We start from the raw sequence: 23,669 nt of genomic DNA, 5'->3' as shown, positions 1-23,669 counted from the left end.
GGATAGGAGCCAGCTGCCATCTGAAAGTGTGCAGGGAGATAGCAAAAGCTGCAGGGAAGGAGATGGGCTCTCTTTAACTGGATTAGCTGCTCACAGAATATTATATCATTCTTATCTCCTTCAAATTCCAGGGTTTTCCTGACACTAATGTGTTTTGTGATCCTACTCTAACTAGATTAATATTGAAGAGCAGAGGAAGCATAAAAGAGATCAGCATCAGCTCAGAAGTAAATAAATAGGCTAGAAGAGTAAAATAGTACTAAGGCACTGAGAAGCAGGGAATCAAAACTAAAGACATTAGAGTTTTCCCACTTTGCATTAAATCACTGATGGAGTATTCATTTCAAGGTACAGGCACATATTCAAGTGACATAAAGCACTGACAGTTCTTCTGTAACTCTCAAACCTCTCCTTAATAGGTAGCATCTTAGGAGAAGGCTTATACATTTCCTGGAAGATACAGGTGAAACCACAGAGAATGTGTTTTAAAGTCACAGAGCCTAAAAAAAGCTGCATTTGTAGGTGTAGAAGTTCTAACAATGTTTTTCTCCCAACAGCATGCCATTTCTGATTGCACATTCCTAAGCCCAAATTAAATTTACTTTAGTTCAAATGCAGTGCAGTCACTTGGGCTGGCTTTCAAAGGCAAGCTCAGCAAGTTTAGCAGATCAAAACACAATTCCTTATATTGGCCAGCCGCTCCCAGCCACAGAAGGACTTCATTCAGACCTGTCCTTACATAGAAGGAAGCCTCACAGCTGAAATACTGACTGTAAAAACCTCTCTGCCTCTTCTCTCAAAAGGGAGTATCAGCATCTCAAACCGCCCAGAAGCAACAGGTGAGAGACACTGCTTGGGTGAGGCATCCAGCACACATCTAACTCCAACCACCTGAGCAACCTCACTTACCTTGGTGGGTCTTCAAAGCATCCGTGCACTTCTGTACCTTGTTAAGCAGCCTTTGAACTGGGGACCAACCTGCCCCCCAGAGCACTAGTGCTCTGGTGTGATTTCCACGTTCCCCTGGCAAGGAATGTTTGGAAGAGACAAGAATGGTTTAATGTCCACACACACAAACCCTCCAACACACATCTTGTCCAGGTAGTGTAAGCTGCTTCCCCAGCTTCACCTGCCTAAAGCTCTGGCAAAGTGCTGCTTTTATTTGTCAAGCTGCTCTTCACTTTGAATGCAAATGAATTGAGTCACACATGTCTTTGAGTCACTGGGGTATCTTCAGACACCCATGGTAATCATACTGAAATATTTTAAAAACCAACCAAACAGAACCAGAGCTCAGCGTTGTTGTTTTCTACTTGTTTGAAAATAAAAAAGAGACGTCAGTACAGCTCCTCCCATTATCCCTCCCTGTATGCACAGGGCCTCTGTTACTGCGAGTTGTATAGCAGGACCAAGAGCTAGCAGAGGTTTGCAACAAGTCTTATGTAAGCTTTGGGCATGATGGCTTTTTGCATGCTCCCATCATCAAAGGTGTCATGGAAACTCCTGCTGTGATCCCACTACGGTGCCAGCGGCTGTGGGCAGCTCTAGCAGGCAGCACAAGCAGTCCGAGGTCCTCTGCTCCGGTACATCCCAGCATGGTCCTGCAAACTGGTTCCACCCACAGCACAAACACCTCCCAGCTGCTCAGCACCACTTGCTGATTTGCAGACCGTTACTGCCAAATATATGGAAAGTCAGGATGGCTGCAAAGAAGCTTGGGTGCTGGTTTGAAGAGGTGCGGTGTGAGAAGAGAGAAAAGTAAAGGGTACGGGTCATAGGGGTGACTGCAGGGGTGCAGTCAGGGTGATGGGGCAGAGGGCTGGGGGTTTTGACAGAGGGTGATGCTGGAGGAGACAAGAATGGGGGTATTGAGCTCTCTTGATTTGAACTCTGCTAGAATTTTCTTTTGTTTTATTTTATTTCCAAATATACAGGAGATTTAGCCTTTAAATCCCGTTTAGGATTCGGTATTGTAAAAAGCTGGTCTTGGGAACAACTGCATTGAGGGTGCTAAGGAAAAACACATTTATAGGACCAGTGGGATGGGACATTAAATGTGGTCATTGCCAAAGTTATACATCGTCCATTTTAATGCACTAGTAGGAAAGTGTAAGAGGCAGTTAAATCTGGGGACAGGTGTTGAATTTTAAGTCCTGCCTGCAAACTACTCACGCTAAAACAAACATATTCCATTTGATCATAAGCAACAGGTGTCACACTGAGGTGTTCAAATAAGAGCAAAGAAGAATGTTTAAATATAAAACTTAAAAGAAAATAAGGGAATCTGAGACATATCACAAGAATTAACTAGCCCACAGCCAAACCAATTTTTCTGCTACCTCCTCTTATGCATTTTTGTGATACACTTGTACATGGCCAAATAGCACTGCAGCCTGACCTAGGACAAATGTCACTATGTCCACGTGGAACAGATGAAGGTGAATTAAATGAAGAAATGCAAGAGATTTCAATTCAAAAAGTTCAGATAAATGTTTAAGGATCTAGTTCTTTGTGGGAAAAAAAAAATGTTCTGCATAAAAATGTTCTGTGTTAGAAAATACATAAATGCAATTTGGTGGAAAAGGTTTTGATGTTCACATTTTTATTAAAAAAAAAAAAAGAGAGAATAAAAGATTTTCCACAGGTATGTTCTGCAAATTGGAAAATCATTCAGCACTTAACCAATTTATTTGTTCTGAAGCACTTTATATAGTGCTGACATTTAAAAGCCTTCACCTTTGTACAAGAGCAAATCTTTATTTCAGTTCTCAGCCTCTGGGCTTAGAACATTTCCTAAGATGTACTAAGATCTTTTTTTTAATTTCTGTTCTTTACTTATCGAGATGTGAAACTGAGGAATAAGCTACGTAGTGCAGATGATTGTGTTAGACTGAACCATTTTCTCAGGCAAAGCATTTGTGGATGTGTCCAGTTTGCAAACGTCAAGATAATCCCATTGGCAAAAAGAGGGAGAACTTTTTACATTTAGTAACATTTATTTCTGCATTCGGTATCAAGTACATAAGTGCAAATATTCAGAGTCCATAATTAAGTCCATTAGGAACTACAGAGAATGTAATACAAATTGTAATAAATTTAACAAGCTGGAACTTTCCAGTTACCATACATTAAATCAGCCTGTCAATCCCTTACGACAAAAGTACTGGGTTTTGTTTTCGTTTTTTTGGAGTTATACAAAACTGATTACCATAAGTACCGATTACTGTTTATTTTATTTGTGCTGGAAAACACTAAAACATCAGTCTACAATTCTATATAGTTAATAAAGATGAATCCAACCAGCAACCCAGTGACGTAGAAGCAATTTTAACTATTGCATCAGTGCGCTAAGCAGGAAAGCCCCTAGCCACATATAACATTAAAAGTTATAGAAGCAATGCCAATAGAAGAAGGAAAAACACTAAAAAAATAAAATAAAAAAGGTCAATATTATTTAGGCTCTCACCATCATGCACTTTATAAGCAACACAAAAAACCACATCTAGTACACTTTTCTCTTTACTATACTTTAGTGCTTGACACAAGTGATTGCAAATATTCTAAGTGCAGAAGCAGCAGGGGAAAAGCACTGCTTCCGAGTTTTATCCTTCTAATATTATGGTGTCGAGAAAAAAAAGAACAATAAATTTGCAGTAAAGTGTAAGAACAGAGCTGTTCCACTCCAGATTCCCCCATTATTCACTACTGTAGCTGATGAATTCTTGATGTCTGCTTTACTCTGCCTTTCTCTTAGCACCTGGGATTTTAGCCTGAATCCTAGAAATAAAGAAGAGAAAAAGGTTTATATGGTCACGCAGCTATTTCATTCCAACGGATCCCCACTTGGAGTCTTAGCAAAGGGTAATTTTATTAGCTTGCATTTTGTGTGTTGTTGCAACAGGTGGGCTACTGTCTAATAAGAAAAAGAGATGATGTTCATCCATGTGCTCCTAGAGGCCCCGAGTTGTAAATTCCCCATTTTTTCATGGGGTATCCTCAGTGGTATTCTCCCACCCTTTTTTATCCTACTGTGGGCTATTGTCTACTGGAAGCCAGGAATGAAGTTAAAAAAAAATAATTAAAAAATCAGTACAGACTTCTAGTCCTGCCCAAGGCTATGGGTTTGCAACATCACAAAAATACTGTCTGGAAATGTCCCCTGGAAGCCTTTGAATCAATCTCCTACCTGAGGCAGGACTATCGCCAATGCTAGATTAGGTTGGCCATGGCTTTGTCTTGCTTTGAAAACCTCCAGGGAAGGAAGTTCTGGCACCTTCCTGGGCAGCCTGCTCCAGTGCTATATTAACCTCCGAATGAAGAAGTTTCTCCAAATGTCCAGCATCAACTTTCTAAGCTAGATTTGTGTTGTTGCTTCTTGCTATAACTTTTGCCACTACTGAGGACAGTTTGGCTGCATCATCTTTTAACTTCCTGTCAAGTAATTATAGCTTGCTATGACATAACCACGTAGCTCCCACTCTGTCAGGCAAAACAAACCCAGTTTCCTCAGCATCTCCATGTGGGCCACTTGCTCTCTGTCCCTCACCATCTTGTAGCCTTCCATTGGGCACCTGTCGTTCAGTCAACTTTTGCAGAGCCATGTATTCAAGCTGCTGAGATGTATGGATGCACCTTTCAGTAATTCTCAACTGTTAAGGACTATGCTTAGACCCTCACTCTCCTCTTATGGATCCCACAAAAGCTTTTGCTAGGCAATGCATTAGGCCCCAGGGCAGACTACATCAACAATTTCATCCAGTTCTGAGCATTCTATGATGGTTTGCGACACTCAAGGTCATGGTGATTCCAGATATTTGTTTTCTCTAACAGGGTGCTGTTCTAATTCCCACTTTGTTTATTAACATTATTATTATCTCTAAAGGACAGCATCCCTGAATGCAAAAGGGCAGGCTGGGGCAGTCAGTGAGGAAGAGTTAACACATTCCTTGTGGTGTGGTCGGTCCTGGCCAGGTATGGACATCAGACCCTGTTTGGGCTGCTCCATCTTCATCCCTCAAAGGGCAGGGGAGGGGAGAGAAGTTTGCAGGATCACAGCTCTGCCTCAGCCTACACTCATCTGAGAAGGACCGTGTTCCTCCAGGGATCTACCCTCTTGCAGGCTCCTTCATGCCAGGAGCTGGCAGGACATCATTCACGGGACATGTTGTCCCCGGGACCACCCAGCTCTTAGCTACCCCAGCATACCACAACCTCGCAGCAGGACACTTGGTCAAGTCTGCTGCTGAACTCACTTTGCCACAACAGTGTTTATGTGGGTCCGCACAAGTCCCAAGTATTGATCAATCTGTGCCTGCAAGGAGCAAAAGGAGACAAAGTCAGTGGGGCATCAAGAATGTACAACCACCCATGCACCCGAACTGCAGAGCTGCGGGTGGACTTACCTGGTACTTGTCATATACAACAGGGAGAGTAAACATAGACACCACAGCTGAGGAGAAAAAGAGCACAGTGTTAAATTCCTGCTGATCAGATTCCTCCAGAGAAGAGACCTACTTCGAGCAGGGACAAACACGTATCATGCCACTTGGTCAGCTGATCCACCAGGGATCTTCCTATTAAAAATGAACTTTGCTCAAACCTCCCAAATACAGATTTTCCCAGTTCTCTGGGACTAGTAGATACAGACCCGTAAAATGCAAATTGGTTCTAGCAGGACAGACAACAGAATAGGAATAATGAATAAGAGAAAATACAAGTTGATGGTTTAACTGTGGGGAAGGCACAACAAAGAGAGGCTGTTTTGCCTACGTAAAAAATCACCAGGGAATTAGAGTTAAAAATAGATTTAAAAAGAAATGATAATTTTTACCCATTATCAGAAGAGTCAGGCCATTGAAGAGGGCTCCCACATAAGTCAGCAGCCACATTAGTACTGCAAACTAAATTAAGGACAGATCATTACATCACCTCCAGTGTCAGCATAAGAAGAAATGAGTTCACTTAACTAACTAATATAATGGCACATTAGCCTTTTTTAATGTGTAAAGGGACTTGTTAAGTAAGGCACATTAAGAACTAGGTACTTTTTCTGAGTGTATAAACCCATTTTCCCTCCTGCAGATCACTGCTTCATACTCTCTTAGCTGAGCTTTCACGTATATTTAGTGTTTAATTGCATACATTTAGGACCCTGCATCCAATTTTGATGAAGGCAAGGGTCATCCCACACAAGTTAATCACAACCCCACAGTGATAATTCCAGTGACTGAAAAGCCTTGAGGGCTGGGAGATGGGTACATTTTTCTAAAAACCTTTAGTAATTTAGCAGCCTAACCCATGTCTGCTCCCTTAATGATCTTCCCTTTGCTCTGGAGAACACCTGATTGGGTGTAAGGCTGAAAATAAATTGCTGTCTCAGCAGGGAGGGAAAGAGGGCATTCCTCCACAGCAGGAAAGGCCACCATTAGAGGAAAGCCAGATCGCCAGAGGGATTAGAGGGGAATACGCCATTTTGTGGCAAGGTCATAGAGAGCACAACACAGAGATGCTTCCAGACCTGCCGTGGAATTAAGCTGGTCCTGCACCTTTTGTAACTCCTGTATTACACATAAATAACTTCAACTGCAGATTGCCAAACCTCTAAGCTACTGGAAGCAAGCAGATTGGAAACCAAGTAGGAGAATAACTTTGATATCTAGCTACACAAAACTAGGTTTTATAAGAACAGCGTCAACAAGGGAAGCAGCACTTTGAAATGTAAATTGATCCTCCAGAGAGGGGTTAAAAATATTTAAAGCAATCCTACTTTTAAAGAATCCACAAGGTCCTGAACGAGAAAGAGTCTCCTCAGCTCTTTGACTGTGCTGTTGACGTATAGCTGGAGACAGTCTGTGTACTTCTGAATCTGGTCCTGTGAGAGATTCATTTCCATATCCAAGTAGGCTCTGTCAGAAACACAGGTCTGGTTACAAACCCAGCCAGGTTCACCTGCCTTGCACACTTGTACCTGTCTCCCCATCACTCCCTCCTCCCCAGCCCTCATTTCTTTGCAGCTGGAGCAATGTGTCCCCTTCCTGCGGGCACAGAGCCACCAGCACACACCGTTTTTGCCATGCACGACCTGTCTCCCTGGGCAATTGCTGTGCTGGGTCTGTTTGCTTGCAGCCTTGCCCTGTCCACATGCAGAGCCCAGTTTGGATGGTCTCTCTCTTTACTATTCCCAAAGGTGGGGTACAAATCCTAGCTGGGGTGGTTCCCCACAAATCTGACCTGGTTCACAGGTCACTACTCATTAGCACAGCAGAGGAGAAAGCATCGCTGCTCTGCGGGGACAAACAGCCCAGACCCTGCAGAGGGTGGGGAAAGCTTAACCAGCACCAGCACCCCACGGTGATGCACTGCCCCATCACGGCCTAGCAGGGCCGGAGAAAAGATATAAACAGTTCCCCTGTGTGCCCAATAGAGCACGCCCTGAAGCAATACTTTTTCTACTTGCAGAGATTCTGTATTATCAATAGCTCTAGTGAAACTCCTTTTCTCCATTTACTTATAATTTTTATGATCTTTTGACTTTGAGGAAAACAAACAAACAAACAAAAAAAATGTGTCTCAGAGGATGATTGCTTTTGTAATTGTTCTTTCTTTTTTTTTTTCTTTTTTCTTTTTTTCCCCCAGAATCTAAGCCAATATTGCCTTACAGCTCTCGAGACTCTGGACAATAGCAAAAAATATTTCCTCTGTTATGAGCAAGAATTTTATCTGGTATAAAAGCAGCAGCTGAAGAAACGTGAATTGCCACAAGGAATGGATCCTCCACAAGATAAGTGGCCCCCAGCCATGACTACAGAGCACTCACTTGAAGGGATGGCCCTCGTCCGTCTTCTGCACGGCCTGTAGGACCGATTTGTAGATTCTGAAGCTAATGGTGGCCGAGAGGCCGGCGAGGGCCAGGTAGGCCACGACGCTGACGACGCTGAATTGGGTCAGGGAGAAGAGCAGCAACAGGAGGCTGCCGAACACGATCCCTGTCTGCTTGATGTCGCGCCAGTACAACAGATCGATAGCTGGGGAGAGAAGACCGACATGTTAAAGGCGGGAGCTGGGAGGGCATCGAGGCCGCTGCGATGCTCGGGTCCTTCGCTGGAGGAGAAAGGGAGGAGAGATGGTCCTGCTCACGTCTGTCACCTGGAATTTCCTTTCCTGAGAGCAGCTCAGTGACTTCAGGGATGCATGGAGGAAATGAGGATCGATCATCTGCTTGGAATCCTTGTATTTCATGCATTTGTGTTAAAGGTGGATGATTATCCCCAGTCACAGCATGGGGGGTGTCTTGCTAGGGCAAGGCAAATGCAAACTGGGGTTTGTGTTGTTGGTAGGGTTGTATGAAAATTTGCACCCCAACTTGCATTTACCTACTCTCCGACTAAGAAAAGTTCCTATTGTACATTGAAATTTCAAATTATTATTATTTGTTTGGTCACAAGTCCAAATGCCAATTTTTTTCCACTTCTGGATCAAAACATGTTCAAGTTTTGGTTGTTGATAAATGAATGAGATAGTTTGGGCTTAGCCACAATAAACCAGTTTCCCATTCAAACTTATGACAATATAATTTTGTTATTTCTTTAGTTCTAAGAGTTCTAAGAAAGGAAAAAACTCCTGGTTTTGCCACCTCTTAACAGTTACGTGTGTAGGAAACCATTTAGTTACAAGAGTAAGAAACAAATGTGACCTTAAAATGCGGAATAATTCTCTTTCTGCTGCAAATCTGAACATCTCAGGAATAATTTAAAAAACTTTTCTATTTTGTAGATAACTTTCCTTGTCTAGATACAGGGGAGGTGTTAGTTAGAACAAAGCAAGCATAGAAAACCATTTTCCAACACTATATTTTTACATTTGCAAAAGAGTTCATTTTGACCATGCTTTTTATTCCATTTGTAGAGCTTATCCTAGCCACTCCAGCAAACTATCCTACTGAAGGAATGGGCACTATAAAAGCATATTGTTAAGAAATGATCATACACATCCAGTCCACAAAGGTAAATTTAATGCATTTGCACCGATAACCTGTTTCTAAGCAGACTCCTCATCCAGCCAAAGAACAGGCTCGTGACAATTTAAACAAAGCAGCTCTAATTTCACACACTGTCCTCATGAACAGCTTGAGCACAACACCAGCCAAACAGATTTCAAAGATGCCACTTGTCAAATAATTCTGAACAAAGAGTAAATTCAGGAAAATGCAATCTGTCAAAAGAAAATTCACAAACACAGAAAGAAACAAAATTAATCCAGCATAGTAGTTCATATCATCTAATCTCCAGAAACTGTGAGTCACCACTGCCTGTTTCCCTTGAGTCAATGAGCCATTACTCATTACTATTACACATATTAGCATTGCTTTTCAAAGTAATGGGCTTGAGTGCAGAAATTGCTATTGTGTTACTGAACTCTGTTCCCTTCACGCAACATTCACGTCCTACTACATCCATACACTACATCCACAGGCACATCCATATACTACATCCATAGACACAATATAATAACTTTTTGATATTTCTATGTGTCAGCGCTCGACACTGGACCTGTGATCACAAGCGCGCACAACGAGATGGGTGGCACGTGTTGGAGTCCTGGGTGTGAGTATACAAAATAGGGATCACACTTTCCAGTCATATGGCCATGTCTCCTTCCTGCCCATACCCAGGGGAATGGACTGGTGGATGCTCCAAAAATGCACTTATAGCCTAGGGCATGCACCAACACCAGGGAGGTGCGCAGCAGACCCAGCTGTGTCCACGCGGGCAGCTGGAGCTCCACAGGTTGCTTGCAGGGTTGCAGGTTGGAGAGTGTGGCTTGCAAAGCATCCTTACAAAATGGCACCCAGAAGACAAGTGTGTGGTATTTACCGCTCTTCACACTCTTTTTTCAGCGAGGACACTGCAAAATTCTGCAGCACAGCACAGCAACTGGTTTGCTTTCACCAGCGAGCATTTGGACAGGAGGTATTATTCACAGCTTGATCATTTTTATGCTTAAAAATTCCTGTCACAAGATAGCATTGGAAATTTATGCAAATCTCACATTTTGAGGTACTTAAATTTTGTCAAAAAATACATTCATATTAAATGAAGTGAGCACAGGTGAGCCAGCTCAGGATGCTGTATGTGGAATATCATCTGCTGATGAAACAAAACGGTCACGCACCGAGCAAGAAGGCAGTAGACAGGCAAACAAATGAGAGCTGAGCCAAAAAATTCCAACAGGCCATTTCAGTGGAGTTCCCTGAGTTATTAGCAATTGCTGATAAGACTCAAAATGTGCAACTAAGCACTCTCACCTTCTTTCTAGGATCTTCTACCTCACATCCCCTCAGACTGGGAGATTTTCTAAATTGCATTTTCTCATTCCTCTCAGCAGGGAAGATGCTGAATGACCCAAGAGAGCCCTGTCTGTGTGTGTGGATATCCTGCAACCTGCCCCTTTCCTGCTGTGAGGTGACTGGGGTATATACTAAGCTGTAACAAGGAAAGCCTCGCCACCACTCCGAGCGAAATGGAGAGAGGCCAAATGACACAGTTCTGGGGCTGTGTGCATGCGTGAGAGAGAAGATGAAAGGCAGCTGGCCTCTTTCGCCAGCCAAATGAGACCTGGGAGAGAGGGATCCTGTGTCTTTTAGACCTGACGCGAGTATTCCCATGTGCATGGGAAAAAATACGTGCCAACTGCTAGGTGGGAAACCTCAGGAGGAGGCAGATAGGGGTTTAAGGGTTCTTACGCAGCTGCCCTGGTTCCCAGGTAGTACCTGTCCCATCACTGTCTGGCATTGTCAACAGATGCCAAGAGGCAAAGCAACGAGAAATCTTCTCCTTCACCATCAGGTGAGCCTAAGACTGGATACATCAACCTCCTCCACACCCCAGTGTTCTGAATGAGGATGAAGATGAAAGGTGAAGTTGTCAGCCACATTTATATGTCTGCTTCGTGTTGCATCTCATCCTATATTCATACAAAACTGACTCAGACAGCAAATGGTGTCCTCAAATACTTGCTGGCCCCATGGGTTTACTCCCTTCAACAGCTTATGACATACAAATGGTCGTCTGAGTCTTTGAGAAAGGGCAGCTGCCTGTCCATCCCTACGTATGCCAAATTACTGACCACCCAGGCTCAGACAGAGAGTGCATGGGGACACAGAGAGTGTGAGCTGAGCTGGAGCTGCTCATCTACACCCACCTCTCTGCTTGGCCAGGCTGCAACAGGCTCCGAGTCCAGCTCTCACATGGGGACATCAGTCCCCAGGGAAATCAGAGGAGAGGGCATGAATTAATGAAGTAATAATTAGATGCTTTGGTCAATGCTTAGTGAAAAATTGGCCCACAGGGAAAGAATACAAGGTCCTGGTGCAGGCAAAGGTCCTGCAAGCCTTGGGCATGTTGCAGACTGCGTGTGTGTGTGCGTGTATGTGCCTGTCCTCAACTACAATGGCATGATTCTGAGTGATGCACGCTGAATATGCATGAAGCAGGAGGCTGGTGCCATGTGAGCCTGTCGATATGTGATGTGCATGCAATTGGACAGCGGGTCAATCTGTCTGGCTAAGCAACACACATTTCTGACAGCCAAAGCGCCGACTTCAGAGCACCTTTGGCTTGCAGCTAGTATTTGCAAACAGGGTTTTGGACAACAGGCACTGAAATCAGCCTCAGTTTCATTCAAAACCTTCTTTTTTGAAAATCCCAACTCGAAAGTCTGGAGCATGCCCATTAACATGCAGAAGCTGTTCAGTTGTAGCTTTCCACGATCTCCCTTCAACCTCCTGGAATGAGAGAAGCAGAGTCCCTCCTTCGGTCACTTTGCTCTCTTTCCAGCACAATGCACCAGAGCTCTGGCTCATTTGTGGAGGTATAAAAGGACTCTGGGTTTTGCCAGAACAGTCTCAAACTCAGAAGTCTTTGTATTTATTACGGGGGACTTGCCAGAAATCTCTAAGAAAGCAATGTTGCAGAATGATGCAGGTCACTGCAACCGTCTTTGAAGAGTGTTTCTGAAGAAATGCATTTTGATGAACTGTTTATCTGAAAGCATTGCCTGTCCATATTTTTTTTTTAACTGACAGCAGATCTTGTAAAATGTTACTCGAGTAGCCTTGGATTTGAAAGAAAAATCTTTCAAGGATGCCAAGCAGCATCTTAGCTACAATGCATAGTATAATTTCATCTCATTAAATGAATTCTGAGTTCTCCATTTGAGGCCATTCCCTGGACTAACGATGCACAAAGATAAAACTCTCTGGTACAAGCAGCCACCTGTTAGTATGAGCAGCCTGTGTTTACGAGGCAAATTAAAAGTAACCTCTCAAATATAAGTAACAGCAGCAGTGTGCAATGCTTGCAGTGCCAGCAAGGAACTGCTTGCGAGTGTTGTGCCTGAAAGCTCACCCAGCTCACGTCACGGTTTTCAGCAGAAAATGTTTGGATATTTGGCATCACAAAAGCCAGAAGAGAGACTTCAGGGATGGAAAGGGCAGTGCTGGAGGCAAGGGGTGAAAGGCTTGAGATGGCTGAGGGGGCCTAAGAAGTGATGCTTCTGAATCCCTTCTTGTGGGAACAGTGAGGGCTGGGCTGTGGTGGTTTACGTGGTCCCCAGAAGCACCGTGGTGTGGGGCAGCTGCAGCACAAGGCTCCTGGGAGATGATTCCAGAGAAGGCAAATCCAAACCAACCTGTAGCTGAGATGTCCTCCCCTGAGACTTCTGCATGATTATGTTTTTGAAAAATACTGTTGTAAGAGAAATGGGGATCTTTCCATTCCATGTCCTGAAGCGAGCATTTTAAAATGAAAATTAATGGAAGATTAATTGTGCACAGACTGGACAATTTGCATCTTCCACAGCTTCTCCTTGTCTTCCTCTGAAAATCTTTGTTCTCTCCTTCTGACTTTGCAAGTTGTTCTTTGCGGCAACAACTGAATGAAAAATAAGCATGCATGAAGCAGCATTCACATGGAAGTAAGTATAAAAAGTGTGTGCAAAATCCTTGTGTCCAGCCTTCAAATGAGGCCCATGGACCTTGAGGATCGAATAAGGTTATATGCTTCCAGCATACTAATAAGCCCTTGGATGTGATCAAGTTCCCCTTCCTACAATGGAGGTCCCATTGGGCCTCCTTAGGAGGTAAAATCAATGGGTTGTACAGCTTCGTTCTTTATGTAATATTAGTATTAATGAGAAGTGAGAAAAAGCTGTCTATATACAGCCTTTAATTCTGTATATGGTGCAGTATAATATAGAGGCACTTCATAATTCGCTTCTCAGGCCTACTGGCAGTGAAAAGCCTGGGAAACCCAATTTAAGAAGGGCAGTCTCGTTTATAGCATTGTCGTAACAATATTTGTTAACAAATGGGACTACTAGAGATGAGTCTTTGATTTGAAGTAAATATTGCTCATGCTGAAAGAAATGTCATTTTGCAGCTTTCACCACAGGCTGCAGAGCCAGGCTTTCCCTCCTCTCCCCAATGGAGGATCCAATGTGGCCCTTGCTCTGCTCCCCATGACAGATCTGATTCAAATGTAACACAGATGGATACAACATTTAATGAGCAGTCTGGTGCCTTCAGGAGACTGCTGTGATTAACAGCAGAGCCAAGACAGAGTATCTGTGCTGTTTTACGAGACCTCTCTCCTTAGTCTTTATCTCCAGCCTTGAGGGATCTCTCCGTACTTCTACCTCTTGTACACATTTTGTCCATGAACTTCCCATCCTCAGCGTGGCTTTATATCTTTATCATCTCTCTGCTCCAAAACTCGGCCTGAAAGTTCAGACCTTCTTGGTCCCCAATTCCTGATGAAAGAGGACCTGGAGATGGGTTAGGACCAGGGAAAAGGAAATTTTTGATACGAGATGCTCTCCAGGTAATATCCTCCTCCATCTGCAAGATTAGGATTGCCTTATGTGAGCAAAAAAAAGGATTGCTTGCCTTAAGTGAGGCACCAGGCTGGGCTTGGGTAGACAGAAGAAAGCACAACAGGGCTGGCAATAAGGAAATCAGCCCTGCAACCTCTCCTCACGTAAGTCTGCTATGACTTGTTGTTACGATTTTCACGTGAGAGAGGATCGAGACCAGTATTTAATCCAGAGGCAAGAGAAAGCCTCCTTCACACACCTCCTGCTCATCAAACCATATCACTACTTGCCTTTGCCAGCTTCCATGAAGGATGTTATTGCTCTTACCTTAAGAGAGCAGAGAACATGGAGACCAAGCAGAGTCCCTGAATGCACTTTCTGAATCCGCATGATGCTATGGAAATGTTAAGATTGTTCTGAGTTACTCCTGGACCAAAATAACAGAACCAGACCCCTTCAAACTCTACCCGAACATTTGAAAATCTGCAGATTTTCAAAATCAATGTTTCAAACCTACTTCAGTTATAAGAACAACATGGAGAGATTATCCCTTCTGATGCCAAAACAGCCCCATCAAACTCACTGTAAAACTTCCTAGAGACCTGGTGAAAGCAAAAGCAGCCCTCCGGCTACTTCATCTTCCTTCAGCTACTGCCCCATCATCACCCTCTTGATAGAGCTTAAATTACTCCTTAAGGAATATCTTAAAATAATCTTAATTTAGGGGAATTTTCTCCTTGTTTTGGCAATGGAAGAATATTGTTTATCTATTCTTAAAAGAAAAAAAAAATACACTCAGACATGACCCAGGATGTGTACAGAGCATGTTTTGGCAGAGCTAGTGAAATCTCACTTTTGATACCACCTAGGTCAAGGTGTTTGTTGGGATGGCTGGCATGAAGCTCACGTCTAAGAGAGTTTATCCTCTAGATTTAAGCTCTTGATCTTGCAGTCCTGTTGCTATCAACAGGAATGTGCTTGAGGAAGGACTGACAAAAAAATGAAAGCAAATCTGAAAGTGGAAAAAAGATTGACAAATTTCATTCAAATTTCACAGGAAATCAGCTGTGAAATCAGGAAGTCGATTACCCATAACTTAGTGCAGTTTTTGTGAAAATATTAGCTAAATTGGTTACATCAAATGATAAATTCATTCCAAGATTTTAGCTTTACCAAGGTCCAACAAAAGAACCAACTTCTGGGACAGATCTTTAGGTGCTGCAAAGAGGGAGCACTCATTTGAGCTAGACAAGGTGATCCCAGCTGGAAGTTCAGCCCACAGTACTTTCAGGAAAGCACTGAAGGTATGAAGGTACCGACTGGCTGAAATTATGCTTTTATGGTGATAGCTATAATTGAACAGACTTCAAAACTGTCAATAAGATTATACATTAATAGAACGCATCCGTATTATTGCTATTGAACTTCTTTGTCACTCTAGAAGTGGGGAATGTTGCCATGAATAGCTGGTGTAGCTTCTTAGCACCCTTTAGAAAGCAGTCGGTATATCAATCAAGAAAGGAAGCCGGTTCCCTGGAAACAGCTGTCAAAAAAACGCTACTCAACAACTCCAGTTCCAGGGGAGTTACGTCAGTTAGGTGGACTTGATGAAATCTGCAGTCCTTCTCCACATTAGTTTATAATCATAATGCGGATAATATTTAGGATCATTCCTATGAGCAGTTCACAGCCTTTTTCTCTTGATCTTTGAGATTTTCTTTCCTAATATGTCTTGCAGGATGGTGACGCTGCAGGAACAAGCGTGGCACTTATGCAGGCCACCCAAAAGCTGACACATAGGAGAAATAGTGGAAGAGGAAATACTTGTGGGGACCAGATAACTGGCACCAAGTAGCTCCAACCAGCTGGGGTGCCAAGACCTTCCTAATCCAGAGAAACCTCTCCAGCAAGGCGTGGGGCTGAGCCCTGCGGAGCTGGGCCTAGTCCACAGGCAAGGCCTGGAGACCTGCTCCAGCCTCATGAGCCCAGAGGCCCACCTCATCCCGCAGCTCCCCTCAGCAAGATGGGCACCATGACGTTGCTGTACAAAGGTCCACACTGACCAGAATGCCCAGTTGGAGACATTTCTCCGCACACTCATGCATTATGCATGGCTCCATCCCGGCCTACTTCAAACGCACCACCTACCAGTGCGAAAAGATGGGTGTGGAAGTCGGCTGCAATCCCCCAAAGCCTCCTGTGACAATATTTTGAATGAAGCAGATGCCCGGCAGGGGTGATTTACTCTCCTGCTCTCCCTGAGGGGCTGTATCATGATCTACCATTGACACAAACATGCTTTACTTGATGCTTGCGTCGCTAAAACACATTGCAATATTTTAAATGTATTTAGCAGCACCAGTTGCTTCGTTGCAAGGAGAGTAATGGTATGTAGATTCAGTGGGGCAAAGCCAAAGCCTCACCAAGCATCCCTGCAGCTCCTCAAGAGCCCTACCGATTTTTACACCAATTTTCAGTAGTGTAAGGGCAAACCAGTGATATAGCTAGTCGCAGGCATGATTGTTTATTAATTAAAGCTTATGTTAATCTCAAGATTTTATTTCCATAATTTCAGTACAAATATGCTCGCTATTTACTGAGGTCTGGGACTGCATCTGTTACGTTCACAGCCATATTCCAGAGTTTTCAGGGAGGAACCATAATTCCATTGATAATGAACTTGGCATAATTATACAATTCCAGATTTTCATGAAACTGATATTCTGGGTTGAGATGGAGAGTACATGAATAACAGATATTAAAAGAATCAGTGAATTGAGTCTTTAGTCTTCATTCCCCTGAATTTCATATTTCTTCTATTTTATCTGGGACTGATCAAAGAATTTTGGTGGCAGAAATAACACTGTCTATTTCGTGTTTTCTGCAGAATCATTTTTAAAGCATAAAGCACCACCCAAGAAAAAGAAAGATATGCAAATGATGTGGAAGGCAAGTGATTTATTTCAGCTGCGTTGATTTTTTTTTTCAGATCTTTTTTTTTTTTTTTTAAATCAGCATGGGTCAGATTGTGTCATAATTTTCAGCAAATCTGCCTCTTGATTTCAAACAGGACAGCACAGAAGGAGAGAAAGACTACTATTATTATTGATTATTAATTAAACAATAGCAGCACACCCTTTGTTATCCCCCCTTTTTTAACTTAATGAATAAATATTCATTTTTTCTACTAAAAAAGGAAAAGATTCAGCCTGCCTCTAAATACAGGTGGTTCAATAACCTGACTCAGCAAATTAATATTTTTAGAAGGATCAGCAAGATACTTAGCCTTTTTGGAAACAAAACAAACAAAAACCTGAACCCCACCTAACAAGGAAGTTCATGTTTAAATCTCAGATGAAAAGGCTCCCAAGTTTGGCTGTGGCTCTCCTGTATAACCTTAAGGAATCACACAATCCTATAGAAAACCCTGGCCCTTGATTAAGGTATGGAAAGCCCGAGCTGCCGCAGGCTGGCATTTAACAGGTGCATCTGTTTACATTCCTGCTACTCATTTTCCTGAAAAAACCCTCTGACCATAACCAAATTAAGATTGCAAAAATATCAAGATCCCTAGAGGCAAGAGTCTGGCTGTATGTCCCCCCCTGCCTCTCCCCGCCCCAAACCACCTTAGGAAGGTTTTCTGGCTTCGGTTACATGTTGCTGCCTTTATGAAACTACGCCTGCAAGCATCCTGGATGATGCTACAGAGTCTCTCTCCCAGGGACCCTGCTGTGAGCACCATATACGATCTATTCAGTGTGAACACGCACCTTAAAATTATAAAATATATTTAAAGAAATCCTGCCCAAAGCAGACAGCAGGCTGCCCGGCAGGATCAGCCGCTAGCTTTTCTCCCTCTAATCTGCCCAACGAGCAGCGTCACAGAGACTGTCTTTTATCAAAACAAAGGCTGGATGCTGGCTGGGAAGTGTGAAGCTGACTAAAAATGGCTGAAAAGCCGTCCAAGGCACCCCGGAAGGTAGCCAGCCCCACCCAGCGCAGCCACCGACCCGCTCCAAATAAGCTGAAAATAAGCCCAAAAGGGAGATGCTATTGTTCCCCTCGCCTACGCGGCAGCAGACCACACCATCACGGTATTTTTACCCCCAAAGGGGACTCAGCGGACTGCTCAAAAGCACAATAAAGGCTTTTTTTTTTTTTTTTAAAGCAACTCTACAGCAAAGTGCGAGGTGGGTGGCGATGCCGTGGTGCTATCGTACGTCTCGCCGGGGCTGCGTTTTCTTTGTGTCGACGCTAGGCTAAGCCCTGGCCATGGGTGTGTCCGTGGGCAGGAGGCACCGAGGCGCCCAACGCAACCGCCTCGAACCCTCGCGAGCCCCAGCCGGCACCAATTCACCATCGCCCGGCTCTCCTAAAGCCCGAAAGGTCTGAAAATCCTGCCAGAGACTCCGGGGTGAGGAATGACACCGCTAACGGCAAGGGCGGATGCTTGGGAAATGAGCTGTGAGGTGGGAAGGAAGGTCCTGTATCCTGGATGCTTTCAGGGCGAGACAGCTGGAGATGGGAGAAATACATTCAAACAACACAATTAAGGGCTTTTTCTTCCTTTCCTTCTTAAATTACCCCCAAATAAAAGCTTCGCGGGAAGGGAGATAAAACAGCATGCAAAGGCCCACAGGTGAACAATGCAAAAAATGGATGGATCCTGCCTTTGCCTCCTCTGACATGCAGTCCTTCTAGCATGCAACACTCGAACAGATATAATACCCTGACATTTCCAGTTGCTCCAAAGACAGTCCATCTTGGTGGAGTCGGCGCTGGCTTGCATCTCGGAGGGCTGGGGAATGGCCGGTCCTGCGGTCGGAGGCACTGCGTTGTTAGCAGTCAGGCATTCCCGAGCATGGGTTGGGTTAGCGGGTATCGCTCCCGTCTCCCCGCTCGGCTCCGGACTGATGCTGTAAGCAGCACAGGCGGAGGGGGGAGGGCATATTGTACGCGCTGCGGTCTCCACTGCAGCAAATCAGCGGTGTGATGTGGTTGCCCTAGGGAGCAGGCTCCTTTGAAAAAGGGGATGCGGTCCCCTTTCAAATCAAAAGCTTGCGCTGGCTCGGCGGCTTAGCCTCCCGAGCCATCGAAATGGTTAAGGCAACCTGACGGCAGAGAAATAAAAACAAATTCGGTGTGGGTGGAGGCGGGGGGGGGGGGGGGGGAGCACCGTTTCCTATACGGCTGCACGGTTGTGACTATTCATGTTCCAGAAATTTCTTGGGAGTGATGAAATCTGGTGTTTTCTTCATTTTTTTGGGGAGGGCCAAATTTCCCCGTCCACCCCCAAGTGCTGGTGCCCCCTCTCCTCTGCCTGGCTGGGTGAGGTCTTGGAGCAGGCAGGAGAAAACCAAGAGCAGGACCTGATCCCATCAAAGCAACCCCCATTTTGCTATTTTTTTTTTCCAAAACTATTCCAGAAACAGCAGGAAATAGCAGAGTACCCACACCCCGTGCACCGAGCCCTGCCATGGTGGGATGCTGCACACAGCAGGCTGCTCCTGGGCTGGGACGTGCGGGCTGCAAACGCTGCCCAAAATGCTGCATACACCAGGATTCGAGGTGTGAGACAGCAGGTTTATGGGACAATTTATGAAAAAGTACTCTGTGGTAATTCAGCACACTGCTGGCTGAATTTTAACACGAGCCCTGGCACTCCTGCCTCAGGGAAGATGCTGGCCCTGCCTCAGTTTCCCTGTCAGCAAACTAAAAAGCAGCCTCACAGGGATGTCACAGGTAAGCCATGGCCACACGGTACATGGCAAAAACTGGGAAAAGAAATGCTTTACATTCACGCAGCTTGTTTGCCTTTTCAGATTTCTGGCAGCTTTTACTAATCACAAAAAACTCCCCAAAGTCACCCCATTTCACTGAAGAGTGATCCAAGGTACAAGGTATCAGCTTTGGTCTGGTCCCCATCAGCAGCACGATCCCACTGGAGCCCTCTCAGCTCACAGGCCATATTTAATCTTTCAGATCATGCTAACTTATTAAATATTTTTTATTTTAGCCATATTATATTGACTTTATGTTTTTAGTATGAAAGTGGGCAGCAGCACAGAGACAGTGGGTCCCATACACATTAGCATGGGGAACCAATTTTGAACCTCTCTGTGTTTTTGGCTCCCAAGCCAGAAGATTTTTAATGCTTCAGTTAACAGAGATCTCCCCAGCTGGCACTACTGGGTCACTTATCCCTCCCTCAGGTAACTCATCCCCCAGAAGAAAGCCAGAATTTAAGGATCAATTGACCACAGTCAGATCCTAACCTTTACCTAGGAAGGTCTGCTAGGTTTATGGAGGGCAGCAGCTATTGCTTGCGTTTCAAAACCGTCTCTGAAATCCCAGAAAGACTTGCGCTCGGCTTAAATCCCCTAACAGAGAAATAATTAACTAATTGGTGCAGAACTGGCTTCAATTGTCATTGCATGTAGTAAGATTAAACAATCTACAGACAGTATTACAAGTCTTGATTTTGCAGGCTTCCTGGCTTAGTTAAAAAAGGAAGAAACAGCTTGGCAAGGGATGATTTCCCAACATGGTCTGATTGGTTTAGAGCCTTCACAAAAGCAGAAAATATCCCTATTGTTGCTTTTTGCCCTACAACAGGGTCCCCAGCACCAATCCACAATACGTGGTATTTACAAGCAACGTAGATGAAAACCACACATATGAAACTCCTAAACCCTGGAGTTCCTGAAATAAAAAAAAAAAAAAAAAAATAATAATAATAATAATTAAACAAACAAACAAACAAACAAACGAAACCCCACAAATCTCCAACAATGATTCAATGAAACTGATGCCTATTGTGCATGGACCACCAGCAACACTGCAGTGAGAAGACACAAAATCTCACTGTAACCTGCATTTCTTAGCCAGGGATGAAAGACTAATTAATTCCATTTGGGCAGACAAGCGGTCCTTGTACATTTAACACCCCGGTCTTGTGGTGATCTCTCCTTTCCTTCCTTGTTGGTAGAGATTTTCCTTGCCCCAGACTTCAGGTCTCCACCTCCGTCTTGTCCAAAGAAGGGCTATGAAGCTGGTGAAGGGTCTAGAGAACAAGTTTTATGAGGAGGGCTGAGGGAGCTGGGGTTGTTTAGCTTAGAGAAAAAAGGCTCACGGGAGACCTCGTTGTACCTTACAGTTACCTTAAAGGAGGTTGTAGGGCTTACCTCCAAAGAAGGTTACCTTAAAGAAGGCTGATTCTGTAGTAAGGTGGGGATTGGACTCTTCTCCCAAGCACCAAGTGACAAAATGAGGGGAAATGGCCTCAAATGGTGCTGGGGGAGGGTTAGGTTGGATATTAAGAGAAATTTCTTTACTGAAAGGGCTGTGTGGCGGTGAAATAGGCTGCCCAGGGAAGATGTTGAGTCACCATCCCTGGAGGTCTTCAAGAAACATGTAGATGTAGCACTTAGTAGCATGGGTCAGTGGTGGACTTGGCAGTGCTAGGTTAAAGGCTGGACTAGATGATCTTAGAGGTCTTCTCCAACCTGAATGATTCTGTGATTCTCCAGGCTAGCAAAATGAACCATACCCTCAGTTTTCCTGCTTCAGTCCCTGCTTCCCATTGGAAGAATGTCTCTTCAGACCTGGCCCACGTAGTTCCTGTCCCACATAGCTCCTGTCCCACACTACTTCCAGAGCTATTTTAATTCATGGGCACCAGAACCCGCTGCTTTATCAACAGTGACAAGAACACACTCATGTCAGAACCAGAACCCAACCGGTGCTGTGAGATGAACCAAGTTAGAAATAAAGGATAAGAACATCTTGCGGTGTACACTAACTTACCCGGGAAGCTTCCAGTGGTGAGCTGGGTGAGGGAGAGGGGCAACGCCTGGCATTACACCATATGTATGTCTACCTAGACTAGCACACAAAGTTTAACAGGATCACAGTCAGCAATGGCTGGATGCAGAGCTAAAATGGCAATTGATAAAAAATGCATCTCTATAATGAGAATTTAAATTATGCATTCGGTAAGAAGTGAGCCAGAATTAGGACTAAGCAGTTGGCCATCAAGAGACCGAGGAGCTATTTCCTAGAACTATTTCCTTGCAATAGAGCTAAACCAGGGCCACCGACTAAATGTGTACTGAGCAGAGCGGAAGGCACAAACAAGCCTGCCTGGATCTGAATAAGGCAAGACGTGCACAAGTCAGAGCTATTGGCACAAGCCACTGGATAGCGCAGTGATGGAAGAGAAGGTTTGCTGTCATCATGAGCAGAAGCAGGATTAAAAGCACTAAGTGGAACTTCCTTCCCTTCAGAGCATGGTCTATGGCAATCCTCCTTCTGCCGCAGGACATTACTGAATGATTAAAGATCTTTAGATGTTTTAGTGAGGTCACCTGAAGTTTAATGTTGATGGCACAGCTGCAAGCCAAGTGGGCTCACCAGTATTTGCCTGTTACATACCTCTGCTAGAGATAATGACCCACGTATGACGGAAGTTAGGGGGAAGGACTGAGTAAAATGAAGTTACCTGTGTACTTTCAGCTCCTCATAACCTCGCACTGAGAGAAACCTCAAGTACTTCATGAGTAGGGGACTGCCATCTGCCTCATCTCTTTCCATCCCTCCAGCCCCACCAGGGAGTGCTGGACGAGGTGCAGGCTGCAGCTCAGCAAGGGGCACGGGCACCCTGCCACGTGGATGGGGACACGGCAAGCCCTGTGTCAGACCTGGTTCTCCAGCCCGACCTTGCTCTTCTCTGGAGGTCCTTCCATTTTCATGATGACCAAGCCTGCCTGCACCCAGCTGATGAGCTCTGATGAGGTCAGAGTTAGCAACATTTATGGCTTTTTTGGTAAATATAGCTGAGTCAACATAATCCATGAGAGCTCAGAAGCCCCCGCTGTGTTCTACCACGAGAAGGATCAGACACAGCCTTAACCTCCAGGGCTGTCCCTTAACAACCCTGCTGGAGGACTGGGGTGGAAATCAGCACCGATTTCAAAGAATATTTTACAATAACAAAAGCAAAGATAGAGCTAAAATTGTCACCGGTTCTGCTCGAAGTGCAGTGACTTTGAAGACACTTCGGACTGACGATGCTTTTCAGAGCAGAGCTCTGCATCACTCCACGTCAGCGCATCGCGGGACACATTGAGGGCAATGCCGGAGCTGCAGCGCGGTGCTGGAAGATCCCGACGCTTATGGGAACAAGAGCATTAAGGGAGATCTCTGTTGTTTTTTGGTTTGTTTTTTTCCTAGACAATTTGTTCTTAGCATTTGCAACAAATATAGAGAGGATGCTATTTTAAAAGTCCCATTATTATACCTCAAAGCTCTAAAGAGCAATGGGGAATTTTTGCCCGAGTGCTCCAAGCCAAGGGCAGCCAGCAATCACATTTTGGCGAGGAGGCTGTCAATAGCGGAGGGATGGGCCAGATCCTGGCTCTGCTGTCTTGCTCTCATTCGTGCTCAACACATTTTCTGGGCTGCAGATTTGCTCAGAGGCAGCTCAGGTGAAAAGGTCAGGAGCTGGGAGATGCTGCTGGCTATTCCAGGGCCATCACCACTTGCAGTCTAGGTGGTACGTGGACAGCTTTGTCCTTGTGTCTCTTGCCCTGGGCTTTGATGTTTCTCTTAGGAGACGTTATACAGTGATGAATTACTTATTTTCTCAGCTCTTTAGGCCACCAAAGGAATCAATAAGCTGTTAAAAAGACAATATGGTCTCAAACTGGTGAAATGTATGTCTAGAGCTGAATGCTGGTAACAAAAGAAATGCCATGCCCCAGCACATCACATCATGTTCCAGCTTCCCCGCATTTTTTTTT

General features: G+C 44.5%; 1 protein-coding gene across 5 annotated transcripts in view; it reads right to left on the bottom strand.

Annotated features, from left to right (window-relative positions):
• Positions 1–2,976: 2,976 nt before the first annotated feature.
• RTN1 (reticulon 1) overlaps positions 2,977–23,669 on the bottom strand; it is a 133,835-nt gene continuing 113,142 nt past the window's right edge. For 4 of the 5 annotated variants that reach the window (XM_080595680.1, XM_080595678.1, XM_080595681.1 and 1 more), the window contains 6 exons: positions 7,817–8,024; positions 6,767–6,905; positions 5,831–5,900; positions 5,403–5,449; positions 5,253–5,311; positions 2,977–3,777 (listed from right to left, as the gene is read on the bottom strand). In XM_080595680.1, the coding sequence (XP_080451806.1) occupies positions 3,735–3,777; positions 5,253–5,311; positions 5,403–5,449; positions 5,831–5,900; positions 6,767–6,905; positions 7,817–8,024 (566 nt within the window). In that variant the 3' untranslated portion in view covers positions 2,977–3,734. Of the gene's footprint in view, positions 3,778–5,252; positions 5,312–5,402; positions 5,450–5,830; positions 5,901–6,766; positions 6,906–7,816; positions 8,025–18,597; positions 19,071–23,669 lie in introns of those variants that run through there. The other variant, XM_080595682.1, reaches the window with a different exon arrangement.

Source organism: Anser brachyrhynchus, assembly GCF_964034855.1.
Source record: "Anser brachyrhynchus genome assembly, chromosome: 5".
Classification (NCBI taxonomy): Eukaryota; Metazoa; Chordata; class Aves; order Anseriformes; family Anatidae; genus Anser; species Anser brachyrhynchus.
The sequence above is the reverse complement of the archived record's forward strand: the minus strand, read 5'-3'. Positions and strand labels throughout refer to the sequence as shown.